This window comes from Salvelinus namaycush, chromosome 18 (assembly GCF_016432855.1).
Source record: "Salvelinus namaycush isolate Seneca chromosome 18, SaNama_1.0, whole genome shotgun sequence".
Taxonomy (NCBI): domain Eukaryota; kingdom Metazoa; phylum Chordata; class Actinopteri; order Salmoniformes; family Salmonidae; genus Salvelinus; species Salvelinus namaycush.
Genome location: NC_052324.1, coordinates 40,774,158 through 40,790,241, shown reverse-complemented (window position 1 = coordinate 40,790,241; position 16,084 = coordinate 40,774,158). Strand labels below are relative to the sequence as shown.

General features: G+C 45.9%; 1 protein-coding gene across 1 annotated transcript in view; it reads left to right on the top strand.

Annotated features, from left to right (window-relative positions):
- Positions 1 to 14,230, top strand: part of rusc2 (RUN and SH3 domain containing 2) — a 38,010-nt gene extending 23,780 nt beyond the window's left edge. Inside the window, exons 8-13 of the mRNA XM_039013008.1 lie at positions 262 to 436; positions 4,613 to 4,718; positions 4,958 to 5,004; positions 10,414 to 11,584; positions 11,775 to 11,951; positions 12,098 to 14,230. Coding sequence (XP_038868936.1) covers positions 262 to 436; positions 4,613 to 4,718; positions 4,958 to 5,004; positions 10,414 to 11,584; positions 11,775 to 11,951; positions 12,098 to 12,308 — 1,887 coding nt within the window. The 3' untranslated portion in view covers positions 12,309 to 14,230. The remainder of the gene's footprint in view (positions 1 to 261; positions 437 to 4,612; positions 4,719 to 4,957; positions 5,005 to 10,413; positions 11,585 to 11,774; positions 11,952 to 12,097) is intronic.
- Positions 14,231 to 16,084: the final 1,854 nt, after the last annotated feature.

Below are 16,084 nucleotides of genomic sequence, written 5' to 3'. Positions count from 1 at the left end.
GTCACCCCCCCTTTCTCCTCTCTCTTGGTCACTCCCCCTTTCTCCTCTCTCTTGGTCACCCCCCCTTTCTCCTCTCTCTTGGTTACCCCCCCTTTCCCCTCTCTCTTGGTCAACCCCCTTTCTCCTCTCTCTTGGTCACTGTCTATCTGTTGTTCTCTTGCTCCTGCTCTCTTCTCTGCTCTTGTCCTCATTCCTCCTCTACCTTTCTTCGATTTCTTCTCCACCCCCCTCTCTCTAACCCCCCCCCCCCCCCTCTTCCAGGCAAAGCTGGGTAACAGTTGGGTGAGTCCCAACGTGGGCCACCTGATCCTGAAGTACCTGTGTCCGGCTTTAAGGGAGGTGCTGGGGGATGGGCTGAAGGCCTATGTCCTGGACCTGATCATAGGACAGAGACGCAACCAGCCCTGGAGCCTGGTAGAGGCCTCCACACAACTAGGTAATGATGATGATGATGATGATGATTAGAGCATAAGCCCTGGAGCCTGGTAGAGGCCTCCACACAACTAGGTAATGATGATGATGATGATGATGATGATGATGATTAGAGCATAAGCCCTGGAGCCTGGTAGAGGCCTCCACACAACTAGGTAATGATGATGATGATGATGATGATGATGATGATTAGAGCATAAGCCCTGGAGCCTGGTAGAGGCCTCCACACAACTAGGTAATGATGATGATCATTTTAAGGCCATAAGCCCTGGAGCCTGGTGGAGAGAGCGAGATGGTCGAAACAGCATGTTCAGGACAAGGCAGCATGACCGGTGAACAGGTCAGGGTTCCTTGGCAGAACAGCAGAAACTGGACGGCATGGAAGAGCACCAGTAAGCCAGTGACTCAGCCCCTGTAATAGGGTTAGAGGCAGAGAATCCCAGTGGAGAGAGGGGAACCGGGCCAAGCAGGGACAGCAAAGGTGGTTCTTCACTCCAGTGGCTTTCCGTTCTCCTTCGCACCCCTGGGCCAGACTACGTTCACTCATAGGACCTAATGAAGAGATGAGTCTTCCCTAGACTCAAAGGTTGAGACCGAGTCTGTGTCTCTCACAAGCCTCGGCAGAACATTCTATAAAAATGTAGCTCTATAGGAGAAACCCCTATCTCCAGCTGTTTGCTTAGAAATTCTAGAGATAATAAGGAGGCCTTGTGACCGTAGCGTATGTGTAGGTAAGTACGGCAGGACCAAATCAGAGAGATCGGTAGGAGCAAGCCCATGTAATGCTTTGTAGCTTAGCAGTAAAACCTTGAAATCAGCCATAGCCTCAACAGGAAGCCAGTGTAGAGAGGCTAGCACTGGAGTAATATGATTTAATTTGGAGGTTCTAGTCAAGATTCTAGCAGTCGTATTTAGCCCTAGTTGGAGTTTATTCAGTGCCTTATCCGGGTCGCCGGAGAGTAGAGCATTGCAGTAGTCTAATCTAGAAGTGACAACAGCATAGGTTCGATTTTCAGCATCATTTTTGGACAAAAAGTTTCACATTTTTGCAATGTTACGAAGGTGGAAAAAGGCAGCTCTTGCAATATTTTTTATATGTTTGTCAAAAGAGAGATCAGGGTTAAGATTAACGGCAAGGTCCGTCACAGTTTTGTTTGAGACGACTGTACAACCATCGAGATTCATTGTCAGATCTGACAGCAGGTCACTGTGTTTCTTGGGACCTAGATCTAGCATCTCTGTTTGTCCGAGTTTAAAAGTATAAGCATTTCCTTATGTCTGAAACACAGGCTTCCAGGGTAGGCAATTTTGGTGCTTCACTATGTTTCATCGATATGTACAGCTGTGCATCATCTGCATAGCAGTGAAAGTTGAGACTAACTAATATCTTTCTTACAGAGAAGATCTCAACCAGGCAAGAATTTGTCCGCGTAGACCAATTATGGTTTCCAATCTCTCCAAAAGAATGTGGTGATCGATGGTGTTGAAAGCAGCACTAAGGTCTAGGAGCACGAGGACAGACGCCATTAAAAGGTCTCGTGAATGGAAAGAAGTGCGGTCTCAGTACTATGATGGAGTCTAGACTGGAGCGTTTCCTAAACATTCTTTTTGTTTTCAGGAAGGCAGTGAGTTGCCGAGCAACAGCTTTTTCCCAAAAAATTGAGAGGGAGAGAATGGGTCAAGGTTTGGCTTTTTAGAGACTTTATTACTGCCACTTTTAGTGAGTTTAGTACACAGCCGGAGGAGAGGGAGCCAATTATTATGTTCAACATAGGAGGACCAAGCACAGGAAGTAGGTCTTTCAGTAGTTCAGTTGGAATAGGGTCCAGCAGGTAGCTCGAAGGTTTAGAGGCTATAACTATTTTCGTCAACTTGTCAAGAGATACAGAATTTAAAATCTTTAGTGTCCATTGATCCGAGATGCTGGCAGTGTTGTGCAGACTCAGGACTACTGAGTTTTTGAGAAATACACATATTCAAAGAGGAGTCCGTAATTTGTTTTCTAATGATCATATATTTTTTTGTCAAATAAGTTGCTCCTGAAGCGAAGGTCATCCTCACTTAGGGAATGTTGCTTTTTAGTTAGTTTTGCGACAGTATCAAAACAACATTTTAGTTTTTATTCTCTTCAATCAGGTTGGAAATGTAGTCGGATTGAGAAGCAGTGAGGGCTTTTCGATATTGCACATCACTGCTAGTCGGAAGACCTCAAATTTGGTGGAGCTCCATTTCCGTTCCAATTTTCTGGAAGCTTGCTTCAGGGTTCGGGTATTTTCTGTATACCAGGGAGCTAGCTTCTTGTTTTTTGTTTTTAGTGATGCAACTGCATCTAGGGTATTACGCAAGGTTAAGTTTAGATCCTCAGTTAGGTGGAAAATGGTGCAGTTTCAGGCCATGTGGTGGAAAGTGATGTGGGCGCTGGAGATAGAGGTGGGGGCTAGTGGGTCTGGGCAGGTGTGATGTAGTTGATGTTTGTATGATGTTGTCGTTTGTATGTGTATGTTTTGTATTGTTTATAAAATATCAAATAAATATTACCCCAAAAAAGGAAGGGCATCTAGGAATCTTTGGGTTGTCCCAGAATTTATATCACGGCTTTTGATAATCCTTGTTTGGCGTCTCAGCAAATAATTAGTGGCAACTGCAAACCTGATAAGGTGAGGTGGTCTAATAGCCCTGGATTATGAGGAAAAACATTTAGATCCACAATATCTATCTCCAAAACTAGATCCATGTTACGATTGTGACAATGCCTAGGTCCTGAGACATGTTGGACAAAACCCACTGAGTCGATGATGGCTCCGAAAGCCTTTTAGAGTGGGTCTGTGGATTTCTCCATGTGAATGTTAAAGTCACCAAAATGTTGAATTTTTATCTGCCATGACTACGAGGTCCGATAGGAATTCAGGGAACTCAGTGAGGAATGCTGTATACCGCCAGGAGGCCTGTAAAGAAAAGGTATGTCTGGAGGGACGAGGGATTTGTTCATAAAAATGAAGGCAGATGATGATGTAGATGTTTCAGAGGAGAATCAGGTTAATTTAATTTATAAACTAGGTGGTTTGAGCCCTGAATGCTGATTGGCTGACAGCCGTGGTATACCAGACCGTATACCACGGGTATGACAAAACAGTTATTTTTACTGCTCTAATTACGTTGGTAACCAGTATATAATAGCAATAAGGCACCTCGGGGGTTTGAGATACATGGACAATATACCATGGCTAAGGACTGTATCCAGGCACTCCGCGTTGCATCGTGCTTAAATAACAGCCCTTAGCCGTGGTATATTGGCCATATACCACACCCCATTCGGGCCTTACTGCTTCATTAGAGGACGAGACGTAAGTGGGTGATTTTGATTATATTTTGATAATACGATGTTGGTCGTAACAACATCATTATTGTGATCAATGCTGCAAAAAAAAGGAAATGTAAGATTATAATACAACTAAAACAGTCTGTGGTGTAGTGGTGGTTGGAGCAGTGGGTTTTCTCTAATTTTGCCCAAGATTTTTTTCCCAAATGGCCCTCCCAGCGAAGGAAAAAGTGCCCTGTTATGAAAACCTCTATGAGAAACAGTGATATGATATCCTGACAGGTAGGCATTCATTCTCCTGTTCTATTGGTTTTCTGTCAACTTTCTTTCATTGTCTAGCAGCCACAGGAATTATCCTAATCAGTATTAGCAACCCATGGTAGTTCTTGTATCTTTAACCCCCCCCTTTAATCCCCCCCCCCCTCTTTCAAAATTGATATTTCCATCTCTGTCCATGAAATCGCTCGCATGTGTGCAACGCATTTTAGAAAGGTGTTTGGGAACATTCATACACAGGCCTACCGCCATGTGGACATTGCAGCCCCTCAAATGTGAAGAAATAATAGTTGATCCACATTTTCAGGAAAACGTTCAGAGCTATTTCATCAGCCTTATTAATCGATACGCCGTACACCTCCACTACATTACTTTGATACGTATCAGTGGGGATTAACAAGTGAGTAGAAGCAAAGCCCACTGAAAAAATAAGTGGGTTATGTGGCGTATACCTGCGTACACCTTCCACTACACCACTGAATCTAATATTTAATTGTCAAGGTAACATTCTAATAAATCATCTTACAATGCAGGAGTTATAACCCTGACCTCCCTCCCTCCCCCATCCCTCCCTCCCTCCCTCAGGCCCGTCCACCCGTGTTCTCCACAGCCTGTTCTCCAAGGTGTCCCAGTACTCAGAGTTCACCAGCCACAGTATGAGACTGAACGCATTCATCTTCGGACTGCTCAAGTGAGTACGCTAGCTCTATGTTACCGACTTCTAGTAGTCATCACTAACAGTCCTGTACTCTGTGTCTCCTTCCTGTACAGTACTGTATCTCCCTCTCACTGTCACAAACCTTAACAATAGCCTTGTTAATAGCCTAAACAACTGACCGGGCAAGGCTCTAACTCAGTAATGGTTTCCGTAGCGATACAGTGTAACTGACTCCTTTCTTGTTTATCTCTTGTGTTTTTCATTTGTTTCAGCTTGCGATCTTTGGAGTTTTGGTTCAATCACCTCTACACTCATGAAGGTATGCACATCTTAAGTGTTAAGGGTCAGACACACAGAGAAATCTGACTGCAGATAGGTACTTAGCACCGCTGCCCAGTGTTGGCAGTTAGCTTGTTGTGTAACCACAGATGAAATACTCCAGACCACAAGGTGGCACAATAAAAAAAAAAGAAGGAAAACAGGTTGCCAGTCAGCCGTGAATCAATACAATGTTTTTAAGCACCAAGGACAGCACACGTCGTTTTACAAAGCGCAGCGGCCGGGAGAGCTCTGTAGGTAGTCGGCACCAAGGACAGCACACGTCGTTTTACAAAGCGCAGCGGCCGGGAGAGCTCTGCAGGTAGTCGGCACCAAGGACAGCACACGTCGTTTTACAAAGCGCAGCGGCCGGGAGAGCTCTGTAGGTAGTCGGCACCAAGGACAGCACACGTCGTTTTACAAAGCGCAGCGGCCGGGAGAGCTCTGTAGCTAGTCGGCACCAAGGACAGCACACGTCGTTTTACAAAGCGCAGCGGCCGGGAGAGCTCTGCAGGTAGTCGGCACCAAGGACAGCACACGTCGTTTTACAAAGCGCAGCGGCCGGGAGAGCTCTGTAGGTAGTCGGCACCAAGGACAGCACACGTCGTTTTACAAAGCGCAGCGGCCGGGAGAGCTCTGTAGGTAGTCGGCACCAAGGACAGCACACGTCGTTTTACAAAGCGCAGCGGCCGGGAGAGCTCTGTAGGTAGTCGGCACCAAGGACAGCACACGTCGTTTTACAAAGCGCAGCGGCCGGGAGAGCTCTGCAGGTAGTCGGCACCAAGGACAGCACACGTCGTTTTACAAAGCGCAGCGGCCGGGAGAGCTCTGCAGGTAGTCGGCACCAAGGACAGCACACGTCGTTTTACAAAGCGCAGCGGCCGGGAGAGCTCTGCAGGTAGTCGGCACCAAGGACAGCACACGTCGTTTTACAAAGCGCAGCGGCCGGGAGAGCTCTGTAGCTAGTCGGCACCAAGGACAGCACACGTCGTTTTACAAAGCGCAGCGGCCGGGAGAGCTCTGTAGGTAGTCGGCACCAAGGACAGCACACGTCGTTTTACAAAGCGCAGCGGCCGGGAGAGCTCTGTAGGTAGTCGGCACCAAGGACAGCACACGTCGTTTTACAAAGCGCAGCGGCCGGGAGAGCTCTGTAGCTAGTCGGCACCAAGGACAGCACACGTCGTTTTACAAAGCGCAGCGGCCGGGAGAGCTCTGTAGGTAGTCGGCACCAAGGACAGCACACGTCGTTTTACAAAGCGCAGCGGCCGGGAGAGCTCTGTAGGTAGTCGGCACCAAGGACAGCACACGTCGTTTTACAAAGCGCAGCGGCCGGGAGAGCTCTGTAGGTAGTCGGCACCAAGGACAGCACACGTCGTTTTACAAAGCGCAGCGGCCGGGAGAGCTCTGTAGGTAGTCGGCACCAAGGACAGCACACGTCGTTTTACAAAGCGCAGCGGCCGGGAGAGCTCTGTAGGTAGTCGGCACCAAGGACAGCACACGTCGTTTTACAAAGCGCAGCGGCCGGGAGAGCTCTGTAGGTAGTCGGCACCAAGGACAGCACACGTCGTTTTACAAAGCGCAGCGGCCGGGAGAGCTCTGTAGGTAGTCGGCACCAAGGACAGCAGCACCCGAGCAGAGATTCATCAAAAACCATTCATCGCAGCACATGAAGTGCTCATTTAGCAGACAAATAGATCTACTGCAAGTAGGAAAACGCCCATTTGGTAATGTCTGATTTTTCTGATTGGCTGACCACGTCCACCACACATTTTCTTCTTTGCCTCACACAAGTCAACGAGGTCTGTTTTTTAACATCCATTGCGAATTATAATTCCTCAGTATCTGAAAATGTTTCCAACACTCCCGGCCTCGATAATCACCAAACCGTTTGAAAAGCTAAATATCATGATCTGATGATCCCATATATCCAGTGTAAAAGTAATAAAAAACATATTTCTGTCCCAAGCTCACTGGTGCAGGAAACTCTGAGGGCCCGGAATAGTTAATACAATGTTGCATGTTCGCTAGCAAGACGGATGATTTTATACAATGTTGCACTTCACTAGTGATAGCTCAAGTCAGGACAGATAGAGAGGCAGACAGGCGGAATAGAGAGCTGAATGTGATTGAAATAATCAGAATGTTTAACAGGACATTTTCTAGTGTTTTTATTTGTTGGCTTTAGGCCTATATATTTTACTGAGCTGACGATGGAAGTTATAGGGTTACTGCTGCATCTCTGAGTTCTATGTTCTCATTTCTTTAGCCGCCAACGGATCACGGTGTATCAATGTGTCCATATGGCAGAACCTAATGCTCTCCGCATAGTCGAATTTTAACTTTTAGATTTGTATAATTTTACTGCAGATTTGTACGGTTAACCACGTGACAATGATTGCGAGAAACAAAAACGTTATTATTGAAATGAAACTGTTCCGAGAAAATGTGCATATAAAAATAATCATAACTGGCCCGCAGATCGGTAGAAATGGTAGGATAAAGCTTCCCCAAACTTTACTATTCATTACTATTACAGCCATTAAAACATTTGTAAACGCACAAGCACGTGCACACATAAGAGGTCCCATGAAAGAACATGCCTGTCCAACTGATTGTTTCTGATGCCGGGTCTGCATCATGGAATCAATAGAACAAACTGATTCGTTCTGGCGCCGGGTCTGCATCATGGAATCAATAGAACAAACTGATTCGTTCTGGCGCCGGGTCTGCATCATGGAATCAATAGAACAAACTGATTCGTTCTGGCTCCGGGTCTGCATCATGGAATCAATAGAACAAACTGATTCGTTCTGGCGCCGGGTCTGCATCATTCATTCAATAGAACAAACTGATTCGTTCTGGCGCCGGGTCTGCATCATTCATTCAATAGAACAAAATAATAATCCCAACAGGTGTACAAATCAAGGTCCCATTTTAAAACATCCTCCTCCTCTCCTTCATGTTGGCAAACCTGCCAACCGTTTTGTCTTCGTCGATGTCTATGTTCCGCTCAGTACAAAGAAAAGTGAGGTTGGTAAGTCTGGCCTCATTCATGCAAAGAGCACTTGACGAGCTTCAGGAGGCTGAAACGTGGCTCGTCATTCGGCACTGCTGATGGGAATGGTTTTGTAGATTCTATGGAGAATGGTCAGATTTGGGTGTGCTCAGTGCATGTGGTTGGCAGTCAGTGTTGAGTGAGGAATGGTAGGACTGCGTCAGTGTTGAGATCCATGGTTAACTCGGAATACATTGTGCAGAAAGAGAGGAACTCATCCGCAACTTCCTTAGGCTTGGAAATGTCTTCCAAGTAGAAACGTGTGAACTCAAGCATATTATTTTCTTCTTCAGGGTGCTCATAGCGCTGTGGGTTGAGCACAGAGAATAGTCGTACCATTTCTCTGAAGCCGGCATATCAAACTGCCCCACAAAAACATCAAGTGTGCAATAGTATACATCAGCTTCAAAGCGCCTTCTGCTTTCCAGAATTGGGTCGTCCTCTGCATCCTCGTCATGAAACCTCTTCCTCTTACGCGCTCTCTACTTTGCAAACTCAGTTGTTGCGTTGTTTTGTCAGGCCAATCTGTTTCTCAGTGTTCTCTATCTTGTCGTAGGCCTCATCTGTGCGCATCTGTCTGATCTCAACCATGCAGGTGTCAATGAGATCCTCGCAGTGTTTACATCTATCCAATCCTTTTGCAGATAGTTAGAAAATATGTACGTCTTCTTTAGTAAACTGTTCCCAAACACCAGCATCCATTTTGAGAGCAAGGCGTCGGCTTCAGAGGCCGACTTTGGCGTTGTTATGGTTATGGTGCTTTATTCAGCACAGAGCTTCAAGGATCTAGGTCAGGCTCTGAATAACCGCTTCTCTGGCCTGTTTCCTGCAGGCCCACCTTGTGTCTGATAGGCTCTGCAGGGGCTCCCGAGTGGCACAGTGGTCTAAGACACTGCAAGAGGTGTCACTGCAGTACCTGGTTCCAATCCAGGTTGCATCATATCCAGCTGGGAGTCCCATAGGGCGGGGCACAATTGGCCCAGTGTCATCCGGGGTATGAACATAACAATTTGTTCTTAACTGACTTGCCTAGTTAAATTAAATAAATAAATAATAATATTTCAGGGTGAGAACAGCTCCCTGCATGTGTTTCTATTCCAACTGAAGTATTTTAAACCTTGGGAGGCTAGAAGCAGTAGCTATACAGGGTCTTGCATCGTTCACTAGAATTAAATATATGTTCTGTGCGCAGCACTGCACATAGAAAGCCTTGTTCTTATTTATTTTTGCCACGGGCGCGAGGCCATCAACACGGACGCGAGGCCATCAACACGGGCGCGAGGCCATGCTTCCATCAACATCTGCCCCATTAGCCACTGTCAGGCTAGAGCACTAACAACAGTAGTTGGATGTTCTATGTCATCTTTACAGTTGTCTTGTTGCAAGGACAACGACGGGGAGAAGTAGGTTGTAAGTGGAACACAGAATACAATTAACTTTTCTTATTCTGCCTTTCCTCGCGTTTTACCCGACTTGTACTTTCTATCAATTGTTCACCTGAATGTAACTTAGCAACAGACATGGTAGGCTACACGTCAATCAAATATGACAGGCCCCCCGCCAGTAGCCAACCAGCAGCAGCTGTGAGTCCCAGGGGGCCCCTCAAGGGCATATAGTGAAAGACACAGCTGTACATTGCTTTATAAAAATAAGCAACACCAGCTCAGACCAATTCCAAGATTTAATTAAATAATGTTATATATCAATTCCGACAATGCTTTATAGTGTTAGAAAATATTTTTCCTCCGGTTTGTTGGAACATCACCCCCCCCCCCCCCCCCCCCAGCCAGCTCCGCTTCTGTAGCTAGCTAACTAGTGATCTAGTGCACATTATCAAACCTAACAGAAAATCTTTCTTCAAGCACAAATCTCATTAGCTAGATGTAAAATATGTAAAGACTTATATTATGCAGCTTTATTGTTTTAGTTAGAACAATGAAGAAAATGGTTGATGACACCGGGAGAAGTGCCCTCTTGTTTCCTTTTTGTTGTCACTTCTCTCGGCTCCCCCACATGGAGTTTCGCGCTCTCTGATTGGCTCAAAGTCAAGTTGTCGACCGCTTCCGAGCATTGCGATTCCACAAGTAGAAACGGCAGGTTCGTCGGTACGCAGCAGGTACGTCTGTTGTTCTAGCAAGAGAAAGAACAGCCTCCTACTGTACTAAGTACCCTGTCGGCCATCAGATTTCTCGGTGTGTCTGACCTCTTAAAGAGAAAACCGATACTATTACAACCCATGCCTGGTATGCTTCTGTTGTAAATACAAACTTCTTCTGATTTAAATAAAGGTTAGATCAAATAAAAGTCTAACCATTGTTTGTTCCCCATCCGTCTCTCTCCACCTGTCTTCCCCAGACATTGTAGCGACCCACTACCACCCGTGGGGTTTCCTGCCGTTGTCCCAGAGGCCCTGCCAGCCTCTATTCGAGGAGTTCCTTCTCCTCCTGCAGCCTCTATCCCTGTTGCCCTTTGACCTTGACCTGCTCTTTGAGCCCCGATTGGTCCAGAAGGGCCAGGAACACCGTAGACGCAAGGAGCAGCTCTGCTCCGCCTCCACCGGCGAGGACCTGGACCAATCAGCACGCTCCACCTTCCAGCTCATGAGGGGGTGGAGCACAGAGTCACGGAGGGCGGAGTCTATGAGTGATACAAGGGAAGGGGGCGGGGCGGGGAAGAAAGAGAGGCTGGGTCTGAGACGAGAGGGAACATGGCCTAGGATGGAAGGGGTTGGAGAGAGAGGGAGTAGAGAAGGGATGATGCAGAGGAAAGGGTCTAGGAGAGAAGGGGCGGGGATGGATCGTTTAGGAGCAGGACTTTTAGAAGCACAGCCAATGACGACGGAAGTAGGGACAGGGTTTGCCAATCTGTGGAGGGAGAGTGGGAGGGGGAGGGGCATAGTAAAGAGAGCAAAGGGGGTAGGAGGAGAGAGCCAGAGGGAAGGGGAAAGTGAGGGAGGGAAGGAGGAGAGGAGGAAGGAGAGAGAGAGGGATTGGGCGGAGGAGGGTCGTCAGCGGCAGGAGCGTGATCGCCAGGCGTGCTGGTGGTACCAGCTCATGCAGAGCTCCCAGGTCTACATCGACCAATCAGCTCAGGGGGGCTCAAAGTTTGTCAAGACTGAGAAGAGGAAGAAGTCTGCAGAGAGGCGGAGCCAGCTCCCGCCCCCCAGGGAGGGCGTGGTGGAAGGGGCAGAGTCTAGCCAGGATGAGGAGGGTCTCAGAGAGAGAGGGAGAAGCAGGAAGAGCAGCTCCAGCTCCAGTGGTGAGTGGACGGGGTCCAGGGGAAGAGGAAGACTCTCCTGGATGGGGAGTCCCCCAGAGTCACTGCTCACCCAGGACAAGGAGAACGAGACGGAACTGGGGGCCCCAGTGACAGGAGCACCAGAGGCCTCAGTGGCCCAGCCAGCGGCCCAGGCTGAGTGTCCCTCCCAGGGCCAGGGCATGCGTTGGGGTAGGCTGTTTGGGTCCAGCGTAGGAGGTGGTGGCACCCCCTCCAGGCCAGAGCAGAGATCAGCCAAAAGTCAGAGCAGGTGAGGGAAGTGAAGTGATGCAAATTGGTACAGATGGTACAGTAATAATTTACTCTTTATTTTACAGACCTTTTAAGCATTTGCTGAGTATTAACCGAGACAGTATTTTAGGACATGTAAATAATTTGACACACAAGTTGGCAAGGAATTTTCCATATTGATTTGGCTGTGCTTTGTTTGTCCCTCCCAGGCTGCCGTCCGGCTGGCTGACAGGTCTGGACATGTCCGTGCTGAACTTCGTAGCTCAGACGGTGGGGGCGGGGACAGTTAAGAGGGTGGAGCCTTCAGCTCCTATGGCCCCTCCCACTCTGAACCAACCCTCTCCACCTCTTCAGACAACACAGGAGAGCCACACCAAACAACCCTGGTAAGTTCATACTTAATTCATTTTTTTATTCAACCAATATTTCAGCAGGACTGGTCAAGAGACCAAAAACAATACAGGATGCAAATAAAAAAATTCAGGATACAAGCTACATACAATGACACATATTTTTCTCCCCCCCCCTCCAGTGAAGTGCGAGCCCTGTGCCACCACATAGCCACGGAGCCTGATCAGCTGAGTTTCCAGAAAGGGGACGTACTGAGGGTCCTGAGCCGGGCCGACTCCGACTGGCTCCTCTGCTCCCTGGGGGCCCAGCGGGGCCTGGTGCCTTTCATCTATGTTACCCTGAGGGGCATGGAGGATAGCCAGGCGCCCCAATGGCCTCAGGGGCCACACTGACCTGACAGACTCAACTAGGGTTCCAATATTCTGTTTTTTCAGAAATCACTGTTGGGAGATTCCTGGAATCAAGAGGAAATAAGGAGGAAATCTGTGTTTCCTCCAACTGGGATTTCTGGTAAATCTAGGGATTTTGGGGAAAGTTAGCCTGAACCGAGGGGCCACATTAAGGAAGGGAGAGTGGGGAAAGGAGGAAAGGACTCAGAGGGCCAAATATGGACGTACAGTATATATTCACTGGGTGGATAAAAGACGATGGATACTCATGGAGGATGCTGATATGACTGATTTAAAGTGTAATTATTGTACTGTGGGATGAGTACGAAACACACACACACACACACACGCACACACACACACACACACACACACACACACACAAAGAAACAGATGTAAACATGCATGTATGTACATATACATACACACACACAGGAGCGAACAAACAGACTTCTCTACGCATGCATCTACACTAAACTCATGCATGCATACATTCAAAAACTATACTCACTCACACGCACACACACACACACACACACACACACACACACACACACACACACACACACACACACACACACACACACACACACACACACACAAACCAAACCAAACCAAAACAAACTGTGTGGGAATACCAAACAGAGACACATGGCTAGCTACAGAGAGTGCCTCAGCTCAGCCAATATATATATATACCACACCTAGCTGTGCTTTCCTTTACCATGCACCAGAACTATACTCTATCAATCACCTAGCTGTGCCACACTTTGAATGCAGATGCTAAATTCTAAATGCTAGTGCAAATGCTAGTGCTAGTCCTTGTCCTAGTGCTAAATACAAGTGCTAGTGCTAAAGCTAGAGCTAATGCTAGTGCTAATGCTAATAGAAAACTTCAGGAGACTGGTTAAAGGACTTGTCATTTAATGTATCCACACTGACGTCATGCTACTTGATTTACTTCATTAGCCCAGAGTACCCCTGCTTTGTAGTAGGATGCTAGTATGAAAAGTAGTGTTGTTACAAAACAGAAAAGAAGAAAAAAAAAAGACAATATCGTTTGTGTGATCTATCTCTGGGTGTGTCTTCTGACAGCTGTCGTCGTCTCTCTGTGTGGGCTAAATACAAATGGACAGACAGATAAACCGGTTTGAACTGGCTTCATTAATTCCTCGTCATCTGCAAATTCCTGATACTCATCATCTTGGTAACACAATGATTTTGGATGGACTTATAAACCTGACTGATTGGACAAAGCCAACAACATCCTCTGGTTCCTCCCTTCACTTCCTGTTTGTTTTGGTGGATGGGATGAACTGACCTATCACTGCAGGTGTTGGGAAGGAAAAGGGCAGAGCCGGGCCTAGTGCATGTAACCTAGCAACAAACTGACAATGTTTTTGTGTCTTTTCAACTCTTCTTCACCCCTGTTCGAACCCCAAAACCCTTCGAACCCCAAAGCTCCTCCCACCTGCTCCGCCCCTCTCTCCTTTATCCAATAAAACTGCACAGCTTTCAGGAGGATACTGTACCTCTGGTACAGAGAAAATGAAGAGTTTCAAGAGGCTATGATAAGCTATGAGCTGTATGTGTCTATATATATATCCATACTGTAAATGCATATACAACTTACTTATTTATTGATTAATGACTAATGACGATATAATTTATTATCGTTGAGGAAAACCGTGTAGTAGAGGTAGATAAAGAAGGAAGGATGTCGAATGAAAGCAACACATGGCTTTGGAGGTCTGTTCAGGTGCTTGGGTGAGTTTTTCTGAACGTGTTGGGGAGAAGGCTGTACAAACCAATGGAGAGGCAGAGCCAGCTCCACCCCAACCTCCCTATTCTAAAACGCTCTAAAAGTGGGCTTTTCTAAAACATAATAGAAGTACACTGAATGTTTTAATTTCAAGCAAAAAAAATATACTTCAAATGATTCTGATTGGTTGTATGTAATTGAGAAAGAGAGTATTGTTTATTGCGTATGCCGTAAAGTGCTTGAGAAAGAACCACGGGAGAGCTGATATGCTGGACGTATTTAGCCATGACCATGCCTATGGTCCCTACATGATGTTTTATATACGCGACGGTGCGTCCAACCAGCCACTTTCCCTGGGTTTCAGTCCTGAGAGGTCTCAGGTTTTCTGGTCAGAAATATTTTTGAGGATAGGAGGCATTTTAGAAGAAACCCCGACGCATTTATTGGATTCAGATGTTTCAAATGTTGCCTTAGGTTCAGATTTAGCTGTACAGGTAAACTAGGTTCAGATTGAGCTGTACAGGTAAACTAGGTTCAGATTGAGCTGTACAGGTAAACTAGGTTCAGATTGAGCTGTACAGGTAAACTAGGTTCAGATTGAGCTGTACAGGTAAACTAGGTTCAGATTGAGCTGTACAGGTAAACTAGGTTCAGATTGATCTGTACAGGTAAACTAGGTTCAGATTGAGCTGTACAGGTAAACTAGGTTCAGATTGAGCTGTACAGGTAAACTAGGTTCAGATTGAGCTGTACAGGTAAACTAGGTTCAGATTGAGCTGTACAGGTAAACTAGGTTCAGATTGATCTGTACAGGTAAACTAGGTTCAGATTTAGCTGTACAGGTAAACTCGGTTCAGATTGAGCTGTACAGGTAAACTAGGTTCAGATTTAGCTGTACAGGTAAACTAGGTTCAGATTGATCTGTACAGGTAAACTAGGTTCAGATTTAGCTGTACAGGTAAACTAGGTTCAGATTGAGCTGTACAGGTAAACTAGGTTCAGATTGAGCTGTACAGGTAAACTAGGTTCAGATTTAGCTGTACAGGTAAACTAGGTTCAGATTGAGCTGTACAGGTAAACTAGGTTCAGATTTAGCTGTACAGGTAAACTAGGTTCAGATTGAGCTGTACAGGTAAACTAGGTTCAGATTGAGCTGTACAGGTAAACTAGGTTCAGATTGAGCTGTACAGGTAAACTAGGTTCAGATTGAGCTGTACAGGTAAACTAGAGCTGGTAAAAAAGCCAAAAGCCAAAATAATCCACAATGAAATTATGTAAAGTAACATAAAAAATGATAGGTTAGAAAAACATAACATTGCCAGGACGAATCCACGAGGACAAGAGTTAGGTTCAATCAGATAAGAGTTAATCTAGCTTGTAGATAAAGTTGTATTATTACTCTTAAAAATGTATTTGTAAAAATGTATTTTGTTCTTTTATTTTGTTGTACAGTTTTATTTTTTTATATATTTTTTCTCTTATTTTCATTTTATTTTACATAAATGATTTCAATATTTTGTTAACTCTAAATTAAATATATTTAATATCTTCAATAATTAATTTTGAAAGATAGGGGTTGAAGCTATTGAGATATGGATGTTAACAATTGTACTTTAAGACATTATTGCGTAAATAACAAGCATTTTAAAATGTGAGTTAGTATCATGTTATGGGCAAGGGACATAACATATTATGTTAAATGCCAGTTATGAGGATAAAAACCTGCCCAAATTATTATGACTATAACAATATATTTGTTCTTGTGTTTTGGCACATATCTATCTTCATAACTTGAGGAAAGATGTCAGATGTGCAGAACATTTGCAGGAAAGATGCAGGAAATGCAGGTCAGGATATGTATCAGATGTGCAGGTCAGGATGAGGTTTTTGTTAGTCTTCCAGGTACAGTTTGCTCTTCATTGACATCCTCCTGCAGGGTCCTACTACGGGACAGACAGTATTGTACTGTAGTAGAGGTCTTAGTGATGGATAGAGCAGGGGGAGAGAGAGCGAGGGA